Here is a 25,748-nt window from a genome sequence, read left to right as displayed (position 1 = left end):
ATACCAGTCGAGGTTGCATATAAGTTAATGGGAGAAGTTCGATTGATTTTTTTGATGTGCAGTGGGTTTTATGCAATACTCCGAAGTTTTCGGGCAAAAAGCATAAGAAATCTGAGTTTTAGGGTGAAAAGTCCAAAAAAATCTGAGTTTTCAGATAAAAAAATCCCCCAGATTTTTTCCTGCAAAACTAATTTTCGGGAAAAAGTAATAATAAATCAGCGTAAAAAACCCGAGCGGATTTTGATCAGAGTTTGCAGCAGAAAAGGTTGAGATAAAACTGGGCTTTGATAAATAACCCCCTTAGTGTACAGTACTTGAAAATCATATAAACAATAAACCCAATACGCTGCCAATAAGGATGAATTATATCTTAGTTGGGATCAAGTGCAAACTCCTGTTTTATTATTACAGAGAAAAAGGAAATCACTTGATTATTTGATTACAATGGAGTCTGCCTTTTCTGTAATTCAGAGCTTTCTGGATAATGGGTTTCTGGATAACAAATCCCATACCTGTACTGTTTTATTACAACAAAGAAAAACAGTTATAAAATTTTGAATCATTTGATTAAAATGGAGTCTATGGCCTTCCTATAATTCAGCGCTTTCTGGATAACAGGTTTCTGGATAATGGACTGTGTGGGTTAAATCCTCATAAATAGCCATTAGTGATCCGAATAGGTGCAGCTGGTGAAAATTCTCCCACCTGGTTGACAATTTTGAGGATGTGGCCCACACATCTCTGATCCATTTGGCTTGTGCTAAACGATAAAAGTGCCAATACCTTGTGCCATTGCTCTAAGGCAATCATTCCCAAAATGTGGGCCAGGGGCAGTTGCTGGGGGACCCAGCCTGAGGACTGGTTACGGTGTGATTTGGTTAACACCCCCATGGAGAGCCTGACCAAATGGGACTTAAACCAAAAAAAAAAAAAGCGGATGCAAATATTGCATAAACATGCAGCATTGGTGCCGCCTCCTGCGACGGAGACTGGGCAGGACACTGGCACATGTAGAGGAGAGCTGTGCCCTAAAATACGATTGTATCTAAACCCCTGTGTCTAAAGCCTCCATCTGTTTGACTAGCACCAACAGGGAATTTGGTTATTTCACAGCAGGTGTTTTTTGGTGATCATTACATGATAAAAAACATAAAACACAAACTCCTTTCATTTTCATTTCCGCGCCCGCCATGGATTATACGTCGTATTAAATGATCAGGGAACGGAATTATGACCAAACGAATGCGAGAAATGCGCGGGAGCATGCGAGTCCAGTCACTACACTCGACGTGTAGATTGTTTTTACAGGAAGTCATTTCAATTGCAGCAGTTACAAAAGTACTGTTAAAATTCAGCTTTAAAGGACCGGCAACACAATAAATTATCTGTTCATGCAGCACCTACAAATAACCTATTTCTTTGCAAAAAAAATGCTTATTTTCTATTTATAAAATGTCCAGCCAGCCATGAATAGCATACGACCCATTTATTGCCCTGCGTAAGGAGTAAAACCTTTTTATTCAACGCAATTTATCTGCTATGTAAACGTGGGGCCGACAGCCCAATTTCAACATGGATAGCTGCACCCCTAGCTTCACAGCAAAAACACATTTTTCCACCAGTTTAGGGAAACGGCAACAGTATATGCAAATATATAAATAACCCTTTTATTTATTTTTGGCGTCACTGGCCCTGTATTGTGAAGAAGGCAACCAGTTTGCTTGAAATATAGATACACATACTGGTCCACAAAGGGGGGACCCCTAGTTATAAAGCTTTGAGCCGCCCAAAAGCCACCTGTCCACCATTGTTTTTTTAAAAACTTTTAACAGGGACCCAGTCCACCAATGTTTTCTTTTTAAAACTTATAGGGGGCCCCTGGCCATGGCCCACATTTTTTTGTAACTTATAGGGGGCCCTGGCCCCAATTTTCATTATGTTTTAAACTTGAAGGAGGCCACCAATGGCATGATGTCATGAAACAGGGCGGGGCATGTCCATAAATAGTGGCTACCGGAAGCAGAAGCCGGCACAATGAGGTAGTGGGCAGGAAGAGCGGGAAAGCAGAGCACATCCCACCCACAAACATTGTGCAAAAGTTTACCTAAATCTGCCCGACCCATGGGTATCAGGTCAAGCCGTACATCACTACTCTATTCTAAGAAGCCCATTTATCAAAGGTCGAATTTTGAATTCATGTGAATTTTTTTTAAAATTCGATTATACTCACAATTCGACTGGGAAGTTATTTAAGAAAAAAAATTGAATGGCTAATATTCGATCGTTTGGTTCCGACTCGAAAATTCAAATTTGGTTTGATTCGTACAAATCGAATTTTTCTCCCAAAAAAAAAAAAAAACTTGAATGTCAGGAATGCTATTAACATCTCCAAATGGCTCAATGGACCTTTGCCATTGACCAGTACATGAACTCGGCAGGTTTCAGGTGGCGATTATTCAAACGGTTGACTGTTTCTATTCTCGAGGTGTGATAAATCTCACATTCGAACATTCAAATTTCAATGTGTGAATTTTGAAATTCGAAAATTCAGATTTGAATTTACTATTCAACCCTTGATAAATCTGTATCCCATTCTCTAGAACACAGTGAACGTTAAATTGAAGGTAAACTCCCATTTTAAGGTGTGAATTCAAATTGCACCTAAGGATTTAATGCATTTGTATAAACCTTTGTGAACGGTCTATGGCACAGAAAGCCCATGAAACTTCTACTAAGAACAAGGTGTTGAGAAACGAGCCACAACTTTGAGCTTTAAATAATGAGGAAAGGCTAAAACTAAGTAAGCTTTCTCAGAAAGGTCTATATAAATACACCAGTAAACCTCTGTCAAAAGAAACAACACATTTCTTTCTTTCTATTGTGTACTCATGGGCTTCTGTATCAGACTTCCTGCTTTCAGCATAAACCTCCAGGGCTAGGGCTTGAGCATGCTCAGTTTGCTTCTCTCTCCCTCTTCCCTTTCTCCGCTCCCTCCTCCCCTCCCTGCTGTAATCTGAGCCCAGAGCTATGAAAAAGCAGGGAGAGACTCAGGCAGGAAGTGATGTCACCCCCAAGCCAATATGGCAGCTGTATCCTAAACAAACAGAGAGCGCTTCTAGAGAGTTTACTCATGTATTGTAAATCACTCTGCAGAATAAATATTGCATTATAGCTTGCACTGTTTTGGCTTATCTTTTGCCAATAAACAACATTGGTAGCAAAATCTTGAAATGTATGATCAGACTCGGGTTCTGGAAAGCATATTTTAGGCCTCATTCACCCTGCAGATTTTCATTTGTCCTGTCAGACCCATTTTCTTCTAACAAAAACACCTACCCCCCGACAAAATCACATGGACCATGCCATTTCCCCTTTTTATATAAAGTGCAATTTCATTGCAAAACCACAGCCGCCTAAATAGGGGATATGTTTGTCATCCTCACCGAAGTTATATGCTGCAATCCACAGGGTATAATGGTACATAGGCCTTGGACTCTGAAACTAGGAGAGGGCTTATTTTATGAAGGTCGGCCATGACCGACCTGCACAGATAGACATCAGCATAATCAACAAGGCTTTAACCCTTTTAAGACTGTGAACATTTTACACATTGAAAGTAGGATTAGTAGTGCAAACGATACTTCCAGGGTGCATCTACATAGATCGATAATGGAACAGAGAGGATTCCACAATTACCGGATCTTATTGCTACACAGTCAGGAAGGGTCTAAAGTAAATAATATTTTCCCCCCTTCGGAAGTTCAAAAAGAATCTTGTCTAGGAGCACTAGACAAAAAAAAAAAATATTCTGCTGTTTGGGTTATAGGGAAGACATAATAAATCAGAACAGATAGTTCCCATGAATTCCTCCAGCCTACAGTAACCATATTCAGAATCAAACATTTTTATATATATTTTAGGTACTCAAAATATTTATCTCCGTACAAAACGTAGCTTATAAAAATCTTGCTGTAAACATGGAAAAAGTTACTAAAACAAACAAGCGTTTCAAGCAATTATAAACATTACACCCAAGTACTAATTAAAAAAAACAACTAATCCGATAGACAAAGTGTTGGCTGAGAGGTTCAGCTCCATTGCCAGAGAACTTCTGTTGGACTCACTTTTCTTCTAAAAACAGAATACGCACCGGGTATCTGGGTTCAGTCAGAATTTTTTGCGAATAGGCACAAAAGTGGTGTGCAAATGTTTTTTTTCCCCCTACAATACTGATAAATGTTAAAAATGTACAAAAAATTTTTTTTTTGTACAAGGCCAACGATGGATTTATTGCCTCATTGAATGTGGTAACAATGTCCCATGCATTTAATCATCAATGGCTAAAGGAGGACGGTCTTGCATATTTTGCTGTGCTCTTGTTGTGCAAAGGAACAATTCTGCATGTTGAAATCACTCCGGAATAAAAAATTATATATACATCTATTCTTGAATTTCTTGCTGAATGCAACACATTTTTTAAAATAGGACTGAAAATGCTCCTCAAGAGTCCCAGAAGCAACATGAACGCAACACAAGTTACGGTTTTCGTTTCTAGACTGGAAAAAGGAAATGATGTGAAAGGAAACTGGAAGAGTTTGGATTGTATGTGGCAGTGTTGCTGTAGCACAAGCAGGTGCCTCAGTTGTTGTTGATCGGAACGTTAGCCTTGAGCCCGGCTCGACCCATCTGGAGACACGGAAGTTTGGAGCAGTTCTTCAGTAGCTGTTCTATTGCGATGTGCCGTACATGAAGTTCTGAAGATAGCGAGTCCTTGTCCTGCACTACAGCACTCAGATCTTCAAACACATCTAGAGACAGAGACTTTTGTTAACAAACATTTGCAAACTGCTGCTAGAACTAGAATTCCCTGCACCCCACCAACATTAGTTTGTTTTTTTTTTTAAAGTGGACCTGTCACCCAGACATAAAAAACTGTATAATAAAAGTCCTTTTCAAATTAAGCATGCAATCCAAATTATTTTTTTTTATTGAAGCATTCATAGCTGTTGTAAACTCGTTTAAAAAATCTCAGCTGTCAATCAAATATTGCCTGCCCCTCCTCTATGCCTTAGGCATAGAGGCGGGGCAAGTAATTACTTTCACTTTCCATTCAGCACTTCCCAGATGTCACTGCTCTCCCCACATTCCCTCGTTCTCTTCACCATTTAATTATGTAACCAGTGCCTGGGGATGGACATCAGGTCCCTCATTCTGGTGCACAAACAAGATTCTGAGATGATACAAGACTTGTCTTAATAACAGTGTCCACACAATTGCTCCTGCCTGCTTGTTATAATTATGAATTCCCAAACTGATGGAAACAAGATTCAAATCATTTATATAGTGTAATTAAAGATTTGGAATAATTTTTTTGGGTCCCCTTAAGTAAAAAAAAGTCTAACCAAACCAGAATCCACTATTTGACCATATTTACCATTGAAAAATCTTGATAAATTATTTTCAGTAAAAAAAACCCCCAAAACAAAACAGAATTTTTGGGGTTTTATGCATGAAATGCTCACATTTTTTCAAATCACTCGAAACCCCCGAATTTTTCAGATTTTTGGCCGAAACTCGGCGCAGACCAGGATATCTTCAAATTTGAAATGGGACCTTTGCTATTGACTTCTGCAGGACCCCAACAGCTTGGAGATGGAGTATTTTCGGATTCAGACTTTTAGCAGGTTTTTTCCCCTCTAAAATGTTGTGCTTTCTAGTGGAAAAAAACCCTCAAATTTTGTAATTTTTGCATTCCGACTTTAATAAATAACCCCCTTAGAGTATCAGGGGTTTCCTTTCAACAAGGACTGGGGTACATCAGGTTGTCCATGCCTACACTAAGGCAAACGCAAATTTCTGCTCAGTCTCAAGGACCAGTGCTGAATTTACCCCAACAATATTATATTTAACCACTTTAAGGAGCCCCTTCCTCTTGTGTGCGTTGCCTTTGCTCTCAGGCATAATAAAGAAGAAAAAAGTAATTATATGGAAAGGAAGAAGGGGGCAAAGAGTCCTTCGGAAAGCAGAAGCTCACCAGCTGTAAAATGTCATCATTTACATGTTTGTCTTCGCTTCCTTCTCAAAAAGTAATTTTTAGAACTCTATGCAAATCAATATAAGCCATTAATACCATTAAACAGTGCTAAGCCTTAGCCTTCTGTACATTTGCCTTGAAGTTTGCAGTGGAACCTGCTGATGGGCACTGACTTATGGGGAGGCTTGGGAGCATCGTTTGACAAATTATAATAGCTGCTTCCAGAAGATAAGTGTACATATGGTGCATGCCATGAAGACAGTTCAAATTGAGTTTGGAATGACTCCAAAGTGGGAGGAAAAAGGAATTATTAAAAAAAAAAAAAAGTTGTACTAGCTTTCCCTTTAATACAGTAGTTTTGTTCCCGATACCCAACCGACACTTGGACATGAGAGTTTTTAATCTCAAAGTCCTGCATTACAAATCATAGGGGGGTTATTTATTAAAGGTCGGGTGTTAGAATTTCTTTTTTTACGTCGATTGAACTCGAAACTCGAATGTTATCTTACTTAAGAAAAAGCATGAAAGCGTAATACCCGAATCTGCGAGTTGAGTCTCGCAACCTGAAAATTTGAATTGATCGTGTTTTTGGGAAAAAAAAAAAAACTTGAATCGCTTGAATCATTTGCGTTTTTGGGCAAAACCCTCCGAAAAAAACCTTGTCAAATGGTTCAAGGGACCGCTGCCATTGAATTCTACAGAACCCGGACAGGTTTTAGGTGGTGTATTTTCGGATTCCAGCTACTGTATTTCCAGGGTAGGGGTATAATAAATCTTGAATATTAGGTTTTTTTTTTAAAAATGTGAAAAAACGACTCGAACCTGAATACATTTTAATAAAACCGCCTCATGTTGTCAGTGGGCAGACATGATGGAAACAGAATGGACCGAGAGCATAAAAGTGCAGCTTGTATCAGATAGAAGATTCCTGCACTCCAAATACATATACTCAATGACCAGTAAAGAACATAACTAACAGAAGGGCTCCTAATATCATCATATAGTACCGGCATGAACGAGTCCCTTTACTTAGTACTTTTCCCTAGTGATGCACAGAATCCAGAATTTGGTTTGGAATTTAGTCCAAGAAGCCCTTTTCAGCTGAATCCAAGTGCCTGGTCGAACCAAATCCAAAAAATCATATGACTTTTTGTTACACAAACAAGGAAGTCAAAAATGTTTCTGTTTTTTACTCTCTTTCCCCCTCATTTCTCTAATTTAAATATGCAAATCAGGGTTCGGATTCAGTTCAGTATTCGGCCAAATTTTCACAAATGATTTGGGATTAAGCCGAATCTTAAAATAGTGGATTTGGTACATCCCTACTTCCCCCTAATGCAACGTATATCTGAACTTTACCTTTAATCTGCCGAAGGAGGTTTTCTTTAAAGTGCCCCAGTTCTTCATTGCTCATTGAATTTACTAAAACAGAAAGAAAAAAAAAAATTTCAACTACACATGCAAAATAACAACAATACACTGTGCATTCATACAGCTACCTGGAGTATTGAAGACACATCCTTCAAACAGTTGTATGGTTACTACTGGTTACCCAATTGTTTCACATATAGGAAATGCGTGCCACGGAACAGAATAGCCAATAGCAATCACTTGCTATAAAGAATATACGTTTTACCTACAGTTGCTTTCCAAGGTGAAAACACAAAGGGTCTTATTTATCAAAATCCGAATTTTTCTGACTATTTAAAATTAAAAAAAAAATAGTCAGATTTTCGGCTAATTCCAGAGCAGACCACAGAAACTTCCAAATAGTATAGGGACCTATACCACGGACGGATTCTGACTTTTTCCATCCTCGGGTATAATAAATCTCGAATAATCAAGGGTTTTATCCACTAAAATTTTGGATTTTATAGTTACATTTTTTTTTTCTGAGTTTTTGGCATTTGGACTTTAATAAATAACCCCCAAAATGTCTTAATGTCCTTGATAATGAGTGCACAAGGCATTTTCCGGTGTATGGATTTTGTGGTCGTTGGTTTAGATTTGAGCACAACGTTTCCTTTTTGCTATAGTTTATACAGGACCAGAAGCCAGCTCCATCTTTGTAGTTCTCATCATCTCCCAACCACAGTCAGGTTATTTCAGTCGTAGCCAATAAAAGGGCAACTATTTGGGAGTTTTAACCTTGGAAAGAAATGCTACAGGTAAAACAAAGCCCCTGTGTAAAATGTATAATGACCTGAATCACCTTTAAGTTAAAGGAACAGTAACACCAAAAAATTTAAGTGTTTTTAAGTAATGAAAATATCATGTACTGTTGCCCTGCACTGGTAAAACGGATCTGTTTGCTTCAGAAACACTACTTTAGTTCATATAAACAAGCTGCTGGGGAGAAATGGTGGAAATTGAAAAACGGCTAAATGGCACAGGATAACTAATGGATAACAGATAACACCATTATGTTCTACAGAGCTTATCTGCTGTGTAACCTGAGCCTTTCTCCTTTGAATGGCTGCCCCCATTGCTACACAGCAGCTTATTTATATAAACAATAGTAGGGTTTCTGAAGCAAACACAGCAGTTTTACCAGTGCAGGGCAACACTGCATTATATTTTCATTACTTTAAAACACTTATTTTTTGACGTTACTGTTCCTTTAACTATTAGGGGCACATTTATTATAGGTCGAATATCGAGGGTTAATTAACCCTCAAAGTTAAATCCTTCGACTTCGAATATCGAAGTCGAAGGATTTAGCGCAATTCGTTCGATCGAACAATTCAAAGGATTTTAATCCATCGATCTAATGATTTTCCTTCGATCCCAAATTACGTAGAAAGCCTATGGGGACCTTCCTCATAGGCTAACATTGGTGCTCGGTAGGTTTTAGGTGGCGAAGTAGGTGGTCGTTTTTTTTTTTTAAAGAGACAGTACTTCGACTATCGAATGGTCGAATAGTCGAACGATTTCTAGTTCGAATCGTACGATTCGAAGGCCGAAGTAGCCAATTCGATGGTTGAAGTAGCCAAAAAAATACTTCGAAATTCAAAGTATTTTTTATTCTAATCCTTCACTCGAGCTAAGTAAATGTGCCCCTTAGTGTTACAGAATGGCTATGTCCAAGCTATTTTTCAATTGGTCTTATTTTTTGGGGGGGTTTTAGAATTATTTGCATTTTTCTTCTGACCCCATCTTATAAAAACAAATGGACTGTAAGGCTTTACATATACATAGTTAGGAATGAAGGAACAGCATATTGTATCCCCTTTATCTGTCCTTGCAGATAATGGAATGCAAAATAGCATGTGACTGTCTCTATTAGTTCTGAGTATCTGAGCCTTTAAGGCGTTGCACACATGAGGATGCTAGGCAATTCTCTACAGTGCCCAAGGCCTCTTTCTGGAATGTCAACTGTGGGCTCCTTCAGCAGGTTATCCAGGGCCGGATTTACATAGCGGGTGCCCATAGGCCCACTGCCATTCGTCACCCCTGTCCCCTCCCCTTTATTTGTGCAAATTTTCATCATCTCTACTGGAGCAATGGGGATTGGTGCATAGGAAATTTAAAAAAGGATTGTATCTCCAGCGCATCCCCAGTGTTTTTGAACTAATGTGGGTGTGGTTGGGCAGCATGCCGCCCCCCTAAAATCCTGCCACCCTAGGCCCGGGCCTAGGTGGCCTTTCCACAAATCCGGGCCTGAGGTTATCCGACATTAATTAGAATTTCAGAAGACTACAGCATCCTGCTTAATTTACATCTTAACCAATAAACACTGTGTTAAATTAGGCACATTACAATTACATGTGAGAATTAATTACTAAATCCTGTGGTAACAAAGAATTGCAAATGGTGAAATTTGAGATCCCGGCTGGTCGACAGCGTTTCTCACATTCTACCTTCTAACGTTACCTGGACGGGCAGAATGGAACTTTCCAGAGTAAAAATAAACCCCATCTCTGAGGCTTGCGGAAAATACTCGAAAAGCATTTTTTTGTTGAGAACCAACATTCTCATTCGCATGCAAAGCAGAAGGAATTCTAGGAAGAAGATTCATGATTGCTTCTAAAAACTTTCATTTACATGGAATACCCTAAAGACCGAGCCTCGGTTTTAAAGGACAGCCCGGGAAGTATACTAATCAGATTCCAAAATGCGGACCGGTTTGTCCCTTATTGGGGCTCATCACTGCAGCACAGGGTTTACCAATAGAATATGTACAACTCCACCAAAATGCTAGTGGATCCACTTCTCTGGTTCTATGTTTGCCGATTGGAAAACCCTTCACTGATGAGCCCCAATAAGGCCAAACCGGTCTGCATTTGGGAATCTACCATTTTTGGAGCAATCTTTGGCTTCCTTCACAGAATTCCTTCTGCCTATAGAGAATGTTTCAGTTGGAGGAGATAATGTGGCACCCCCTATTGGTATTATTTAATGAACATGTGCGGAGTAAGGGCATGTACGGAACGAATCCCTCATATATTTGGAAGAATAAAACTAAAAATAAAGTTCACAAAAAGCACAGGGTCCCCAAGAAAGGTCACAACAACTGACCAAATGTTGCCCTAGATTTAAAGGGATACTGTCATGGGAATTTTTTTATTTCAAAACAGTTAATAGTGCTGCTCCAGCAGAAATCCATTTAGCAAAAAGTATTTAATTTTGAAATCTAACATGGGACTAGACATATTGTCAGTTTCCCAGCTGCCCCCAGTCATGTGACATTGTGCTCTGATAAACTTCAGTCAGTCACTCTTTACTGCAAGTTGGAGTGATATCAACCCCCCCCCCCAGCAGCCTAACAATAGAACAATGGGAAGGTAACCAGATAGCAGCTCTCTAACACAAGATAACAGCTGCCTGGTAGATCTAATAACAGCACTCAATAGTAAAATCCAGGTCCCACTGTGACACATTCAGTTACATTGAGTAGGAGAAACAACAGCCTGCCAGAAAGCAGTTCCATCTGGCTGGCTCTTTCTGAAAGCACATGACCAGGCAAAATGACCTGAGATGCATCTACACACCAATATTATAACTAAAAATAAATACACTTGCTGGTTCAGGAATGACATTTTATATTGTAGAGTGAATTATTTGCAGTGCGAACAGTGTAATTTAGAAATGAAAAATACATCATAAAAATCATGACAGAATCCCTTTAAAAAGAAAAAAATGAAGGCCAATTGAAAAGTTGCTTTGAATGAGCCATTCTATAACATACGAAAAGTTTACTTAAAGGTGAACCACCCATATAACAATCTCCCGCGAATGTGTAAGGTTAGCTTTAAACAAATAATGCAGAATAAATAGAGGAATACACTTACACTCTTCCCTGTTGTGATGCTTGTATCTCCTTTGAATACTAGAGCCAGAACTAAGGTTGACGTTGTCTATCTTTTGTGGTTTATTAGTACTGGGCCACAAACTACTACTGTGGCAAAAGGCGGTATTGCCATTGTGTAACATGCTGGCAGTGAAGTCTCTGGATTTGCTCTGCTCCAATATTCCCTGCGCACGGCTGGACATCCCGCAAGTACTTGCTTCGAGCCATTTGGAAGAATACCTGGGCACCTGGGAATCATTCTGAGGAAGCAGAGTCCTGTCGCTTTGGTGCCGGAACTTACGGAGCTTGTGCTGGGAAGATTTCGGGCATTCAGAATCCGCATACAAGTCCTTGTTTTGTGCGTACTGTACAATCCAGTTGATTTTCTTGCTTACGATATTCTTCACTTCCTCGTAGTGGCTCTTCGAATGTTTGGACCGAGGGCAGTCCTGATTGGCTATCAGATGGAATTTCTCAAAGCAACCCTTGTGCCCTCGTAAGGATCTGGTGTGTAGGAGATCTGACCTGGGAACCCCTGTGTGGGCAAAAAAAGAAAAAAAAATAAGTGAAAAATCACAAACGGATGAATATATAGTAAATAAAGTACCCCCTCTTGTAAATTATAAGGATATTATAAGTTACCGAGGAGTTTCATGACCATATAAAAACACAAGGCTAAAGTCCGAGATTTTTTTAAAAAAAATCATGGAACTCCGAGGTAACTTCTAATATCCTCATATTTTGCAACATGGGGTACTTTATTTATTATAATACATAAGTTTCAGTGAGTCATGTGACAGAAACGACATCACTACTCACCGTTTATAACGGATGACATCCGTACCCACCGTTTATATAGTGAATTTCACTCCCTCATTTGCACAGCCCCGCTCACTGTTTGATGTGGAACCACAAACAGATAACTCAAACCTAGATATGGGTCGGGATTATCTTTCCAACATACATGTACCCGGAATTGTACAAAAATTAGTTTATACTATTATAATACACCAAAGCCATGAATATCTTGTGAATTATATAGTGAATAAAGTACCCCCTCTTGTAAAATATAAGGATATTATAAGTTACTGAGGAGTTTCATGACCATATTAAAACACGAAACCGAAGGCCGTGTGTTTTTATAGAGGTCATGGAACTCTGAGGGGGGGTACTTTATTATAATACACACGTTTCAGTGAGTCATGTGACAGAAATTACATCAGAACTCACCATTTATAACTGATGACATCAGAACACACCGTTTATAAGGATATAATTTACAAGATATTCATGGCTTTTGTGTATTATATCCTTATAAACGGTGAGTACTGATGTCATCCGTTATAAACGGTGAGTTCTGATGTAATTTCTGTCACATGACTCACTGAAACGTGTGTATTATAAAGTAGTACCCCCCCTCAGAGTTCCATGACCACGGCCTTCGGTCTCGTGTTTTTATATGGTCATGAAACTCCTCAGTAACTTATAATATCCTTATATTTTACAAGAGGGGGTACTTTATTCACTATATAATTCACAAGATATTCATGGCTTTGGTGTATTATAATAGTATAAACTAATTTTTGTACAATGCCAGGTACATGTATGTTGGAAAGATAATCCCGACCGATATCTAGGTTTGAGTTATCTGTTGGTGGTTCCACATCAAACAGTGAGCGGGGCTGTGGAAATGAGGGAGTGAAAAGGAGCCACAGCTCTTCACTTTCCTCTGATCCAATCATTGGGAGGACCATTTATCTAAGTCCCAATTTATCTCATTATTTTCTGAAAACTACTCTGACTAAATCTGCAAGGGTTTTTGTCCCCTTATTTATCAATACATTTTCACGAAATTTTGTGGGTATAGTTTTCCTTTAAGTGAACAGGAGGCAGACCAGTGGCGTAACTTCGGATGCCAGGGCCCCCTCTGCACAAAATAATGGGATAATTTCATGTATAATATCCCCAGAATTCATAGAAGGATGGCACGGTAGCGAATTCCATGTATAAATACCCCAGAACTATATAAGGATGGCACAGTAGCAATTTCACATATAAATACCCTCGAATTATAGAAGGATGGTAAAGTGTCAATTTCACATACAAATACCCCAGAACTATAGAAGGATGACAAATTGTCAGTTTCACATATCTCTCTGTAAAGGCTATGAGCAAACTTATGAGCTGTTTCTGCAGAAGTTAGACCATGCCCACTTTGAATATAGAGATAGCTATGCATCTATTTTAGCTCTTCTTCTAAACCTCTTCCTATAAATCTCATTGTTCTGAAAAAAAAAGCCACTGATGCAATTACATTTATAATGCCCAGCTGAGGTGAGAGGATCATGGGTGCCAACAATCCAAAGTCCCACAAGCCACCAGTTTTTAGTCACATATTGGCACAGAATGCTGGGAATTAAAGTTCAGCAGCAGTTAGAGAGCCATCAGTTCCTGTGACCCAGATAAAAAACACATGGGAAATTACATACTGGAATGACTGGGGGTTAATGCTAAAGCTTGGGAGTGATCTAGGGGGTGCAGCCTGCTCAGGATGTCATGGGATAGATCTCTATGGACCCCACCACATGAGCCTGTAAAAGTGGGATCTGCAGCTCCAAGAGAAACTAAATACACAAAGCCAATTGGATGCAGCTTTGCTAACTAGCATTGCTTCTGGGACCCCAAAGTGTAAAACTTAGTTCTAGTAACACAAAGGGCCACACTTATGAACATGCAACACAGATGTAGGATGAGCCCATTCACGCACCTGGCAGGGGAGTGAGCAGGACCGGGTCTCGAGCAACTCTCAGTTGGGAGCAAGGCAAGCCTCCACTTCCCGCAATACACAACTTTATCCCACTCGGAGTGCTGATTGGCCAAAGGCGGCAGGCTGCCTCGCTTTGATTGGTGAAGAATGGAGCGTTGGGTAGCCGAGCAACTAGAGCGTCATTTAGTGGGTCGGACTAGGCCCGAGTACGTTGGTTAGTGACGTCAGCCATTTGCATGGTGCGCGTTGAGGCAAGTTTGTCCGGCTGGTACTGCTGCGCATACTACTGAGGAAGCAGGCCCCACCAGGCCCCCTGTACCCCCGGGCCCCCCCGCAACTGCGGGGTCTGCTTCCTCTGTAGTTACGCCACTGAGGCAGACTTTTGAGTGGTAAAAACCCAGACCCTGGGTGCCTCTCCAGCTGCACCATTGGCAACACATATTTATTGAAATACTTATTCCATACACTCATATCATGTGTGTGTGTCCGTATAGGGGGCACAAGTGCAAGAGCGCTAAGAAGCATAACCATCTCTTAGTGCTCATTCTAGGAGCACTTGTGCCGCCCAAAGGCATGTGGCTATTTGCACAATGCTCCATGCAATAAGCAAGGTGCAAAAAATAAATAAATAAACATTTTTTTGCACATGGCATAGAGCATTGTAAAGCTTTTGTCTCTAGAAAACACAAATCATAAACTTACAGCCCCCTGTGCAGCCATGATCCGTATTAGTCACGGTAAGTAAGGAATAGGATAAGAAAGAAATGATTAAATATTCCTTAAAAATAAGATATGAGCTGGCCCGCATAATATTCTAATAAATATGAACTCAACTTTAAAGCAATATTTTGTTTATTCATCTAGAGAAAACAGTACATTTTACTGTAGTTTCTATCCTTAAAAAAAAAAAAAAAAAAAAAAAAAAAAAATTAGTTCATATATGTTTGCTCAAAGTATTGAAAATGCGTCAGGTGATGTTGGTTAATGACCTGTTGGAATAAACCACGTTTTTATTTAACCGGATTGCCGCCTTTCCATTCTTTGAGCAAACATTATTTCAGTGGGAACGCTGATGGCAGAGCACCCGGAATAAAAATTCAGCTACACTAAGGAAAACACACAGGGGGTGAGTTTTGTAGCGGCCTAAATCTCCTTTTCTTACTGTATATTTCATATAAACAAGTAATGGTGGAAATTGAAAAAAGGCTACATGGCACAGGTTAAATAATGGATAACACCATTACAGAGTTTATCTACTATCTGCTGTGTAACCTGAGCTTTGTCTCATTTGAATGGCTGCCTGCATTGCTAAACAGCAGCTTATTTATATAAATAGTAGTTTTTCTGAAGCAAACACATCCGTTTTACCAGAGTAGGGCAACACTGCATTATATAGTGAATAAAGTACCCCCTCTTGTAAAATATAAGGATATTATAAGTTACCGAGGAGTTTCATGACCATATAAAAGTACGAGGCCGAAGGCCGAGTGTTTTTATACAGGTCATGGAACTCCGAGGTAACTTCTAATATCCTTATATTTTGCAACAGGGGGTACTTTATTTATTATGATACACAAGTTTCAGTGAGTCATGTGACAGAAATGACATCAGAACTCACCGTTTATAACTGATGACATCAGAACTCACCGTTTATAAGGATATAATTTACAAGATATTCATAGTTTTTGTGTATTATATTTGTATTACTTTAAAACACCTTTACTTTTTGATGTTACTGTTCTTTTAAGACTGAAAGCTCTGGGTATTTTACAATGGTCCGAGTCAGTTTGCAGGACTGAAATGTACAACGAAAAAGAAAGACAAAAGCCTTTACAGTAGAGTAAGTAAAGAGAGTGCAATGAGGCAATAATAGGGCCAACATACGCTGGCTAACATCAGTCCCCAGTTACAGGCTGTAAATGACTGGCTGGGGTTCCTACAGCACCACACGTAGTGCATGAGCACTCAGATTTGGATTTAGCATCTGCTCAGTGTTACTCTCTTCCCTACATGCCATCTGCAACTGCGAAATTAGCATTAAAAAAACTGGCTGACAAGGGTGAAATGAAACAATCTGAAAAGAAAGGAGACAAAACAAGTTTTCACTACAAACTGAATTCTTTAGTATAAAAATACAAACTGGGTAAATAGATAGGCTGTGCAAAATAAAAAATGTCTTCAATATAGTTAGTTAGCCAAAAATTTAATGTATAAAGGCTGGAGTAACTGGATGTCTAAAATAGCCAGAACACTACTTCCTGCTTTGCAGCTCTCTTGGTTTAAACTGATTGGTTACCAAGCAGTAACCAATCAGAGACTTGAAGGGGGCACTTGGGGCATAGCTGTTCCTTTTGAATCTAAGCTGAATGCTAAGGATCAATTGCAAACTCACTTTACAGTTTTGTCCCATGTGACCACCCTTAAAGTCACTGACTAACTCAGAGTTAGAGAGCTGAAAAGCAGGAAGTAGTGTTCTGTTATGTTTCACATCCAGTCACTCCAGCCTTTATACATTACATTTTTGGCTAAGTAACTACATTAGAAACATTTTTTATTTTGCACAGCCTATTTACCCAGTTTTTATTTTTACACTGAACAGTTCCTTTAAATACAGAGAGATTGCTGTAAAACTAGAGGCCTAACCCAGAGCCATATTAATATCCGTATAGATACAGGCAACTTCTACTGAGCAAAGCGGAGAAGCTGGATTCAAATGACAGTAGAAGTAGTTGGTCTAAACCATGTCAAGTATCATATGATGGCACAGCATGTTCCTTCTTTGCATATCAGATTGTATTCACATGAGTGGAAGTTTCCATGTTGCTCAGGTGAGACATTGGTTAAAGGAAAGCTCCCGAAGCAGTGTATTGCCAATGATTAGCCACAACAGTGCAAGCTATTTCATTTTATTTACTCTGCAGAATGCTTTACCATAACTGAGTAAACAGCTCTAGAAGCTCTCTATGTTTGTTTAGGATAGCATCTGCCATATTAGCTTGGTGTGACATCACTTACTGTCTGAGTCTCTCCCTGCTCACTCATAGCTCTGGGTTCAGATTACAGCAGGGAGGAGGGAAAAGGGAGGGGGAGGAGAGAGGAGTAAACTGAGCATGCTCAAGCCCTAGCCCTGGAGGTTTAAGCTGAAAACAGGAGGTCTGATACAGAAACCCATGTGTACACAATAGAAGGAAAGAAATACAGTGTTTCTTTTGACAGAGGACTCAGAGCAGCATTACTTCGAGGGTTTATAGGTGTATTTATATAGACCTTTCTGATAAATCTAACTTAATTTTTAACCTTCCTGCTCCTTTAAAAACATTATTTAGCAGGGCTAGGCTTGAACTAGTGTTTGTGAAAGCAGTGCAACAGAATTATGGCTGCTGTTAAAAAGCAAATATTCCTGGATAGGCTGCAGCAGAGGACTCCACAATTTAATGGAGAACAGAAAAAAAAAAAGAGAGAGAAAGAGAAGAAAAAGAAGAGAGACTAAAGAAAGAATTTTATCTCTGGGGTAAAGCACAAAAATCCTGACTGTGGAAACATTAAGGCAGCTAATGTGCTTAACAAAATGTTATGGTTGCCAATAGCCGGCGTCAGTACAGATTTCACAGATAAAACGGCTTTCTTTTCCACAGGGTAAAGTTCTCCCAGCCCATTAGCTCTGCTCAGTAAAACGTGCCTCTTTCAGTTAATTTCTCATTATACAAGTTGATTAAGCAGATTTTGGAGAGAGAGCTGCACGGTACAGTCAAGTTCCACATTAGCCGTAACTGAACTCACGAAATAGGAGCTTGCTCTGCACATCTTCCAGCTTTAAAGGAGAAGGAAAGCTACCAAAGCAGTTTATTGCCAATAGATTAGCCACCATAGTGCAAGCTATAACACTATATTTATTCTGCAGAATGTTTTACCATACCTGAATGAACAGCCCTAGAAACACTCTCTGCTTGTTTAGGATAACAGCTGCCATATTGTTGTGACATCACTTGCCCGAGTCTGCTCACTCGTAGCTCTGGGCTCAGATTACAGCAGGGAGGGGAGAAGGAAGGGGGAAAAAGGAAGCAGGAGCAAACTGAGCATGCTCAAGCCCTAGCCCTGGAGCCCTCAAGCTGAAAACAGGAAGTCTGATACAGAAGCCCATGTGTACACAATAGAAGGAAAGAAATGCAGTGTTTCTTTTGACAAAGGACTCAGAGCAGTGTGTAACAACCAGGCAGAAGTTAAAATTCTGACAGCTGCACAAAAAACAAAAACAAAATTGAAAAAAAAAAAGGCATCACTATATTTTAATATCTTTTACATATATAAGAATAATAATAATAATAATAATAATAATAATAAGATTCTTATACTACATATATTCATCTTCTGAACTGCTGCCTGGCTACTATGGTAATTAATCCTTAGCAAATGAACAGAAGTTAAAATTCTGACAGCTGCACAAAAAAACAAAACAAAACAAAAAAAAAACGGGGAGGTGTTACTATATTTTACATTTACAATTCATAGATTCTTATAGTACATATATTCATCTTCCACTGTGACTTCTGAACTGCTGCCTGGTTACTATGGTAATTAATCCCTAGCAACCAGACAGAATTCTGACAGCTGCCCAAAAAAAAAAAAAAAAAAAAAAAAGGAAGGTCATTATTTAGTTTTTATGAAACCAACATATTCCACAGCAATGCACAAAACATACAGGAAAACACACACAAACTACCAATAACCAATACAAGAGGTAAAGAGGCCCTGTCCAAAATATGCCTACAACACCTCCAATGCCACTGTCTACATACTAAAAGAGAATTTTAGCTATAAAAACCTGGCAAACTACTGTAAAAGACTTACAAAATGGCCTTATGAAAATACTAGGGATGCACCGAATTCACTATTTTGGATTCAGCTAAACCCTTCTCAAAAGATTCGGGTGCATACCAAACCCGAATCCTAATTTGCATATGCAAATTAGGGGTGGGAAGAGGATTTTTTTTTACTTCATATGCAAATTAGGATTCAGATTTAGTTCGGCAGGGCAGAAGGATTCGGCCGAATCCGAATCCTGGTAAAAAAGGCAGAATCCTGGTGCATCCCTAGAACATACTGGTAGCAGTGGTTTTTCTGGCTCATCAAAGGGTTGAAAAAACAAAACAAAAAAACACAATTATTCACAAAAAAAAACTCCATTGTAACATTTACACTTGCGGCCTATAAGCTACTGTGTGTCAGTCTCCTTAGAACCCTCCCTGACAGATTCATTTCACCAGTGCTACTTTGTTACATACAAGTTGCAGCTGTTCATGAGTCTGAACCCCGTGTTCAGGTCACTCCAGGCAGCTGGACTGTGCATTTGGGAAAACATAACAATGATCAGGAAATCGCCGGCCCATAATGTTGCAATTCTGACCTATTATACAGAATAGTAGAAAACAAGTTTTTCTTTAGAGCTTCCTAAAATATTGTTCTTGACTAAAGTTTACAGGAAATTGTCCTGCATTTCAGCTCAAAAGGAACGTAAATATAAATCTTTATCCTATGAAGAGGTCAATTCACGGGGAAGGAAAATAACAGCGCTTTATAAAATAAATAATTATGCTATACTTTTTTTTATTTTTTTTCCTTTATTTATATAGCGCTGATAACAAGCAATTACAGGTATGGGACCCATTATCCAGAAACCAGTTATCTAGAAAGCCCCGAATTACGGAAAAGGCGTCTCCCATAGACTCCATTTTATCCAAACATTACAAATTTTTAAAACTATTACCCCTAATAATAAAGCAGTAGCTTGTACTTGATCCCAACTAAGATATAATTAATTCTTATAGGAGTGAAAACCAGCCTATTGGGTTTATTTCATATTTACGTGATTTTCTAGTAGACTTAAGGTATGAAGATCCAAATTACGGAAATTTCTGTTATCTGGAAAGCCCCTGGTCTGGATAACAGGTCCCATTCCTGTATAACTTATTTTACCCAGCTTTATAAACACACCCCCTATGTGCCCAGGGCAAATTAGTTGTTAGTTATACTACTCCAAAACATAAATACCATCTTATAATTTATTTAATTAAAAGGTAAAGTAAATGTGATCTAAATATTAGGGATGCACCAAATCCAGGATTCGGTTTGGGATTCGGCCAGAATATTGCCTTTTTCAGCAGGATTCGGGCAAATCCTTCTGCCTGGCCGAACCGAATCCTAATTTGCATACACAAATTAGTAGTGAGGAGGGAAATCGTGTGACTTTTTGTCACAAAACAAGGAAGTAAAAAAATGTTCCCCCTTTCACTCCTAATTTGCATATGCAAATTAGGATTCGGAATTTGGTTCTGTATTCGGCCGAATCTTTCGTGAAGGATTTGGGGGTTTGGCTGAATCCAAAACAATAGTGTGTACTTGATCCAAGCGAAGATATAATTGATCCTTATTGGAAGCAGAACAAGCCTATTGGGTTTATTTAATATTTACGTGATTTTTTTAGTAGACTTAAGGTATGAAGATCCAAATTACAGAAAGTTCTGTTATCTGGAAAACAGGTCCCATCCCTGTATAACTTATTTTACACAGCTTTATAAACACACCCGTATGTGCCCAGGGCAAATTAGTTGGAGCAGTTATACTACTCCAAAACATAAATACCATCTTATAAATGATTTATTTAATTAAAGGTAAAGTACATGTAATCTAAATATAATTATGAATGGCATCTTTTCATCTTGGTATTAATATTCCTTTTAACCTTCAAAGGACTTTCTCACAGTTGAAAACCTGCCACTGGAGAAAATAGGCTAAAACATTTAATAGAAGCTGGAGAAAATAAGAGAAAATATTTTATAGAAACTGAGAGACCATAATAAATATGATTGGTTGTGCAGCAAAATAGGGACATGCAGACGGGGCCTCCTTTTTGTTTTTTCAGAACTTCCAGTATCCACGGGTTATGCAGGGAGGGATGGATGGGAGAGACATGGAGCAGATCTGTTTAGTGGTGCAGCCCCTATACCTGCCCCCAGAACAAGTATAAACAGTAAAGGAAGCCGCACCCTGAACTACAAAGTGTCTACTGATCTTCCACTGCAATAAACAGGAAACACCTTCAAATCTCTTACTAAAAAGCAACAGTTTTGCAGCAAGGACTCAACTTTAGTGGCATTTATTAGGCGACAAAACTATGGCAATTCTGAACCCGAAAACGCTCCACCTAAAAAACCTGTTGAAATCACATAGAACAGTGATCCCCAACCAGTAGCTCGTGAGCAACATGTTGCTCTCCAACCCCTTGGATGTTGCTCTCAGTGGCCTCAAATCAGGTGATTATTTTTAAATTCCAGGCTTGGAGGCAGGTTTTGGTTGTATAAAAACCAGATGTGCTGCCAAACAGAGACTCTTGTAGGCTGCCAGTCTACATGGGGGCTACCAATAGCCAATCACAGCCCTTATTTAGCACCTCCTAGGAACTTGTGTTGCTCCCCAACTCTTTTTACATCTGAATGTTGCTCACGGATGAAAAAGGTTGGGGACCCCTGACATAGAAGATGTTCCTTTTACAACTGGAAGATACAAAAGCGTTTTTCAATACAAAATACAAAAATGTTTTTCATTCGACAAGTCGAAAAAGTTGAGGTTTTAGGTTTTTTTTTTTTTAACATTAAGGGGCAGATTTATCCAGGGTCGGATTTCGAGTTTATAGGAGTTTCTAAAAACTCCCATCAACTCAAATTTTTTTTTTCCCAAAAGTCCACCAAATGAATCCAAATTGATTGTAGGGGGTCCCCCATAAGCTAAAACACCAATTTGGCAGGTTTTAGATGGTGAATAGCCAAATTCGAATTCTTAAAGCGACAGTACATGATGAAGTTCAAAATTCGAATTTCAATTTTTTTTTTTTAAATTCAAATCCAATTTGGACTATTTCCTAGTCGAATTACAGTAAAAATAAACTTGACATTCAAATTTTCAATTCGACCCTTGATAAATCTGCCCCTTACTGTTCATGCTTTCTTTTAAAGGGGTGGTTCACCTTTAAGTTAACTTTTAAAATGTTATAGTATGGCCAATTCTAACCAACTTTTCAATAGGTCTTTATTGTTTATTTTTTTTTTTTATAGTTTTTGAATTATTTGGCTTCTTCTTCTGCCTCTTTCCCAACTTTCAAATAGCGGTCACTGACCCCATCTAAAAACAAATGCTCTATAAGGCTACAAATTTATAGCTACTGGTACTTTTGATTACTTGTCTTTCTTTTTAGGTCCTCTCCTATTCGTATTCCAGTCTCTTATTCTTATTAGTGCATGGTTGCTAGGGTAATATGAGCCCAAGCAAACAGATAGCTGAAATTGCAAACTGGAGAACTGTTGAATAAAAAGCTAAATAACTATCCTATTTGGTAAATACCACCCTGGGTCTGGATACCCCCCAGAATTATAGCAAGGTAACGTTTGTGACAATGTTTTCTAGGGAAGCAAAAAAAAACAATGATTCAATCTGGGATTTGATTCAAATCGGAACACGTATTGGTCGAACGGTGTCGTAGTGCCATCAACCTTACATTTACAGGCATGGGATCTATTGTGGATCTTCATACTTTAAGTATACAGGTATGGGATCTGTTATCCGGAAACCCATTATCCATAAAGCTCTGAATTATTGGAAGGTCATCTCCCATAGACTCCATTTTAATCAAATTGAAATTTTTAAAAAAGATTTCCTTTTTCTCTATAACAATAAAACAGTAGCTTGTACTTGATCCAAACCAAGATATAATTAATCCTTATTGGAAGTAAAACCAGAATATTGGGTTACATTTACAGGCATGGGATTCATTATACAGAATCCCATTATCCATAAAGTTCTGAATTATGGGAAGAAAATCTCCCATAGGGGCAAATTCAATAACCAGCAAAAATTTGCCAGCGACGGCTTTGCAGAGATCGCAACACTTCACCAGGCGTAAATTCGCTATGACAACGTTAATTTACTATAATGCAAAGTTGCGTCCAGGGCACCGAATGCTGACGAATTTTCACGAGCGTTACTTCAGTAATCAAACCGAACATGCCCTACCGTTGGTTAATTTGCATACGGTGGGAAATGATAAAGCTGAATGGACGTATATGATGCAGCAAATACATTACACAAGTCCAGGGAATAAAGACATTAGAGTTGTTATAATGCCCTACACAAGCCCACTGTAAAATTTATGTTCCATAGGTAAGAAAATGTAGGGGGGAACCCGGTTAGCCAAAAAAATTTTAAGGACTTTTGTAGGGTATTACTGAAAAACGGAAAAAGATGCCATAGCTTTTGGGGACTTAGAAAATGTTTCCACTAAGAATTGAGCAAGTCCTATGCACTTCTCCTGGTCTGAGGTGGTGAAGGCAAGTCTGGTGAAAGAGTTAGGTTCAGTAAAATCTGCAACTTATTGAATTTGCGCAGTTACATCCATTCGCCAGAGCGAAAATTTGCCCGGCGATACGAGTGTAAATGACCGCTAGCGAAGTGACACCTGCGCCGGTTAGTAAATCGGCGAAGTGCCTGAATGAGGTCACGCTGGCGAATTTTCGCCAGTGTTAGTCTCTCAGCCCTTTAGCAAATGTTACCTTGAGTGGAACCTAAAAAATGCATCACAAAGACTAAGCTGTGAGTGTAATTTCCATGCAGATCGATAGTAACTGCAAACGACAGCAAATTTGCTGCTATTCAAACAAAACACATGAGCGATATCTTATGCAAACGAAGGCCCAGGTCACCCACATCAATACATGTATTTTAATTGTACTAGACAAACCAGTTTCAGTAAGTTAGTTATCAGGCCTATGTTTCTTCAGCACACATAACCTTTGCCCGGCTAATCCTCTGAGATTACTTGCGACTGTTTTTCTCATGGGCTAAAAGCTCAGACAACTGATGGTTTAAGGGCAGAGATACACGTGGAAATTCGGGGAGATTAGTCGCCCGCCAACAAATCGCCTCTTCTTCGGGGGACTAATTTCCCGAACTGCCTTCCCGCCAGCTAGAATCTAAATCGCCGGCAGGATGGCACTTTGAGCGATTCGTTTTCCGAAGTTGCCTCACGAGGAAACTTCGGGCAAATTGGGAAAATGAAGCGATTCGAGTGCCATCCAGCCGGCAATTTAGATTCTAACCGGCAGTAAGGCAGTTCAGGGAGATTAGTCCCCTGAAGAAGAGGCGATTTGTCGCCGGGAGACTAAATCTGCCCGAATTTGCACGCGTGTCTCTGCCCTAAAGAGGTAGTCCACATATTCTTAGCCATTTTTTAACTCGCCTTCATTTTTTTAGTATTAGTACTAATACAAACTTATAAGGCGGCAACACATTCTACAACAATACGTGTGTTTACAACAAACTCACAGATTGCACACTCGGTTTTTAAATGGGGTCCCTGACCTCGGTCGCTAAAAACGATTGCTCTGTGAGTCTACAATTCTATTGTTACTTTTTATTGCTGATCCTTCTATTTAGGCCCTCTGAATTCATTCAAACTGTTGCCTGGTTGCTAGGGTAAATAAGACCCATTAGATAGCCCCTCCATTCCCCCAGCTGCAGCCTGTAAGGCTGTACAATAAGAAGCAGCTGACTATAACATGCATAGCACTGCACAGTAAATGCATTATGGAACACCCATGGGTGTGATGCCTAAGGGCAACTTAATGACTTTTGTTCTCCCAGGTGGTTAAATATCAACAACATGTGCCATAGCCTTATGTGCAATGGATGACAATAATAACAAACATATTTTATCACTACAATCTTCTTGTAGGGGGAAAACCATAGCAATGAAAACATCAGCAGGCAGCCACTAGCCATTCCAGTGTTTGGGAAGCGTGAAACGTAGCAATGAGTTGTGAGTGTTATTAAAGAACACGCTGGGCTCATTTACCAACACTAGGCAAAATTGTGCCTGGGCAGTAACCCATGGCGAGCAATCGGCAGTTTGATTTGTTCCGCCAGTTCCAAATGAAATAATGAAAGCAAAAGACTGCAGAATATCTTTAAAAAAACAAATCTCGGACAAAAACTACATCAACACAGTTGCAGTTTCCTCCAAACAGGTTCCGTAGGCCTGCAGTATGATCCAATCAAATCCAATTGAAAAAGAGTCTTTTTGTTACTTGTGTACATGCTTCTGACGAAGGTCCCTGTATAGGGAGCCGAAACGTTGAGTATTTTGCATGCATTTTCTGTTTAAATTTAAAGGAATTGTTGAGTGTAAAAATAATAACTGGGTAAATAGATAGGCTGTGCAAAATAAAAAAAAAAGTTTCTAATATAGTTAGTTAACCCCACAATATAATGTATAAAGGCTGGAGTGACTGGATGTGTAATAAAATAACCAGAACACTGCTTCCTGCTTTTCAGCTCTCTTGGTTTCCACTGACTGGTTACCAGGCAGTAACCAATCAGTGACTTGAGGGGGGGGCACGTGGGTCATACGTGTTGCTTTTGAATCTGAGCTGAATGCTGAGGACCAATTACAAACTCACTGAACAGTTATGTCCCATGTGGCCCCCCTTCAAGTCGCTGACTAACTCAGAGTTATAGAACTGAAAAGCAGGAAGTAGTGTTCTGGCTATTATGTTACACATCCAGTCACTCCAGCCTTTATGCATTACATTTTTGCCTAACTATATTAGAAA

The 25,748-nt window shown here is 39.2% G+C and overlaps 1 protein-coding gene across 4 annotated transcripts in view; it reads right to left on the bottom strand.

Moving 5' to 3' along the window:
• Positions 1 to 3,888: 3,888 nt before the first annotated feature.
• c21orf91.L (chromosome 21 open reading frame 91 L homeolog) overlaps positions 3,889 to 25,748 on the bottom strand; it is a 32,380-nt gene continuing 10,520 nt past the window's right edge. For 3 of the 4 annotated variants that reach the window (XM_018245379.2, XM_018245380.2, XM_018245378.2), the window contains 3 exons: positions 11,326 to 11,859; positions 7,394 to 7,456; positions 3,889 to 4,808 (listed from right to left, as the gene is read on the bottom strand). In XM_018245379.2, the coding sequence (XP_018100868.1) occupies positions 4,639 to 4,808; positions 7,394 to 7,456; positions 11,326 to 11,859 (767 nt within the window). In that variant the 3' untranslated portion in view covers positions 3,889 to 4,638. 4 annotated transcript variants of the gene reach the window in all.

The sequence above is a fragment of the Xenopus laevis genome, chromosome 2L (assembly GCF_017654675.1).
Source record: "Xenopus laevis strain J_2021 chromosome 2L, Xenopus_laevis_v10.1, whole genome shotgun sequence".
NCBI lineage: Eukaryota > Metazoa > Chordata > Amphibia > Anura > Pipidae > Xenopus > Xenopus laevis.
Note: the sequence above shows the minus strand (reverse complement) of the source record. Positions and strands in the feature narration are given on the sequence as shown.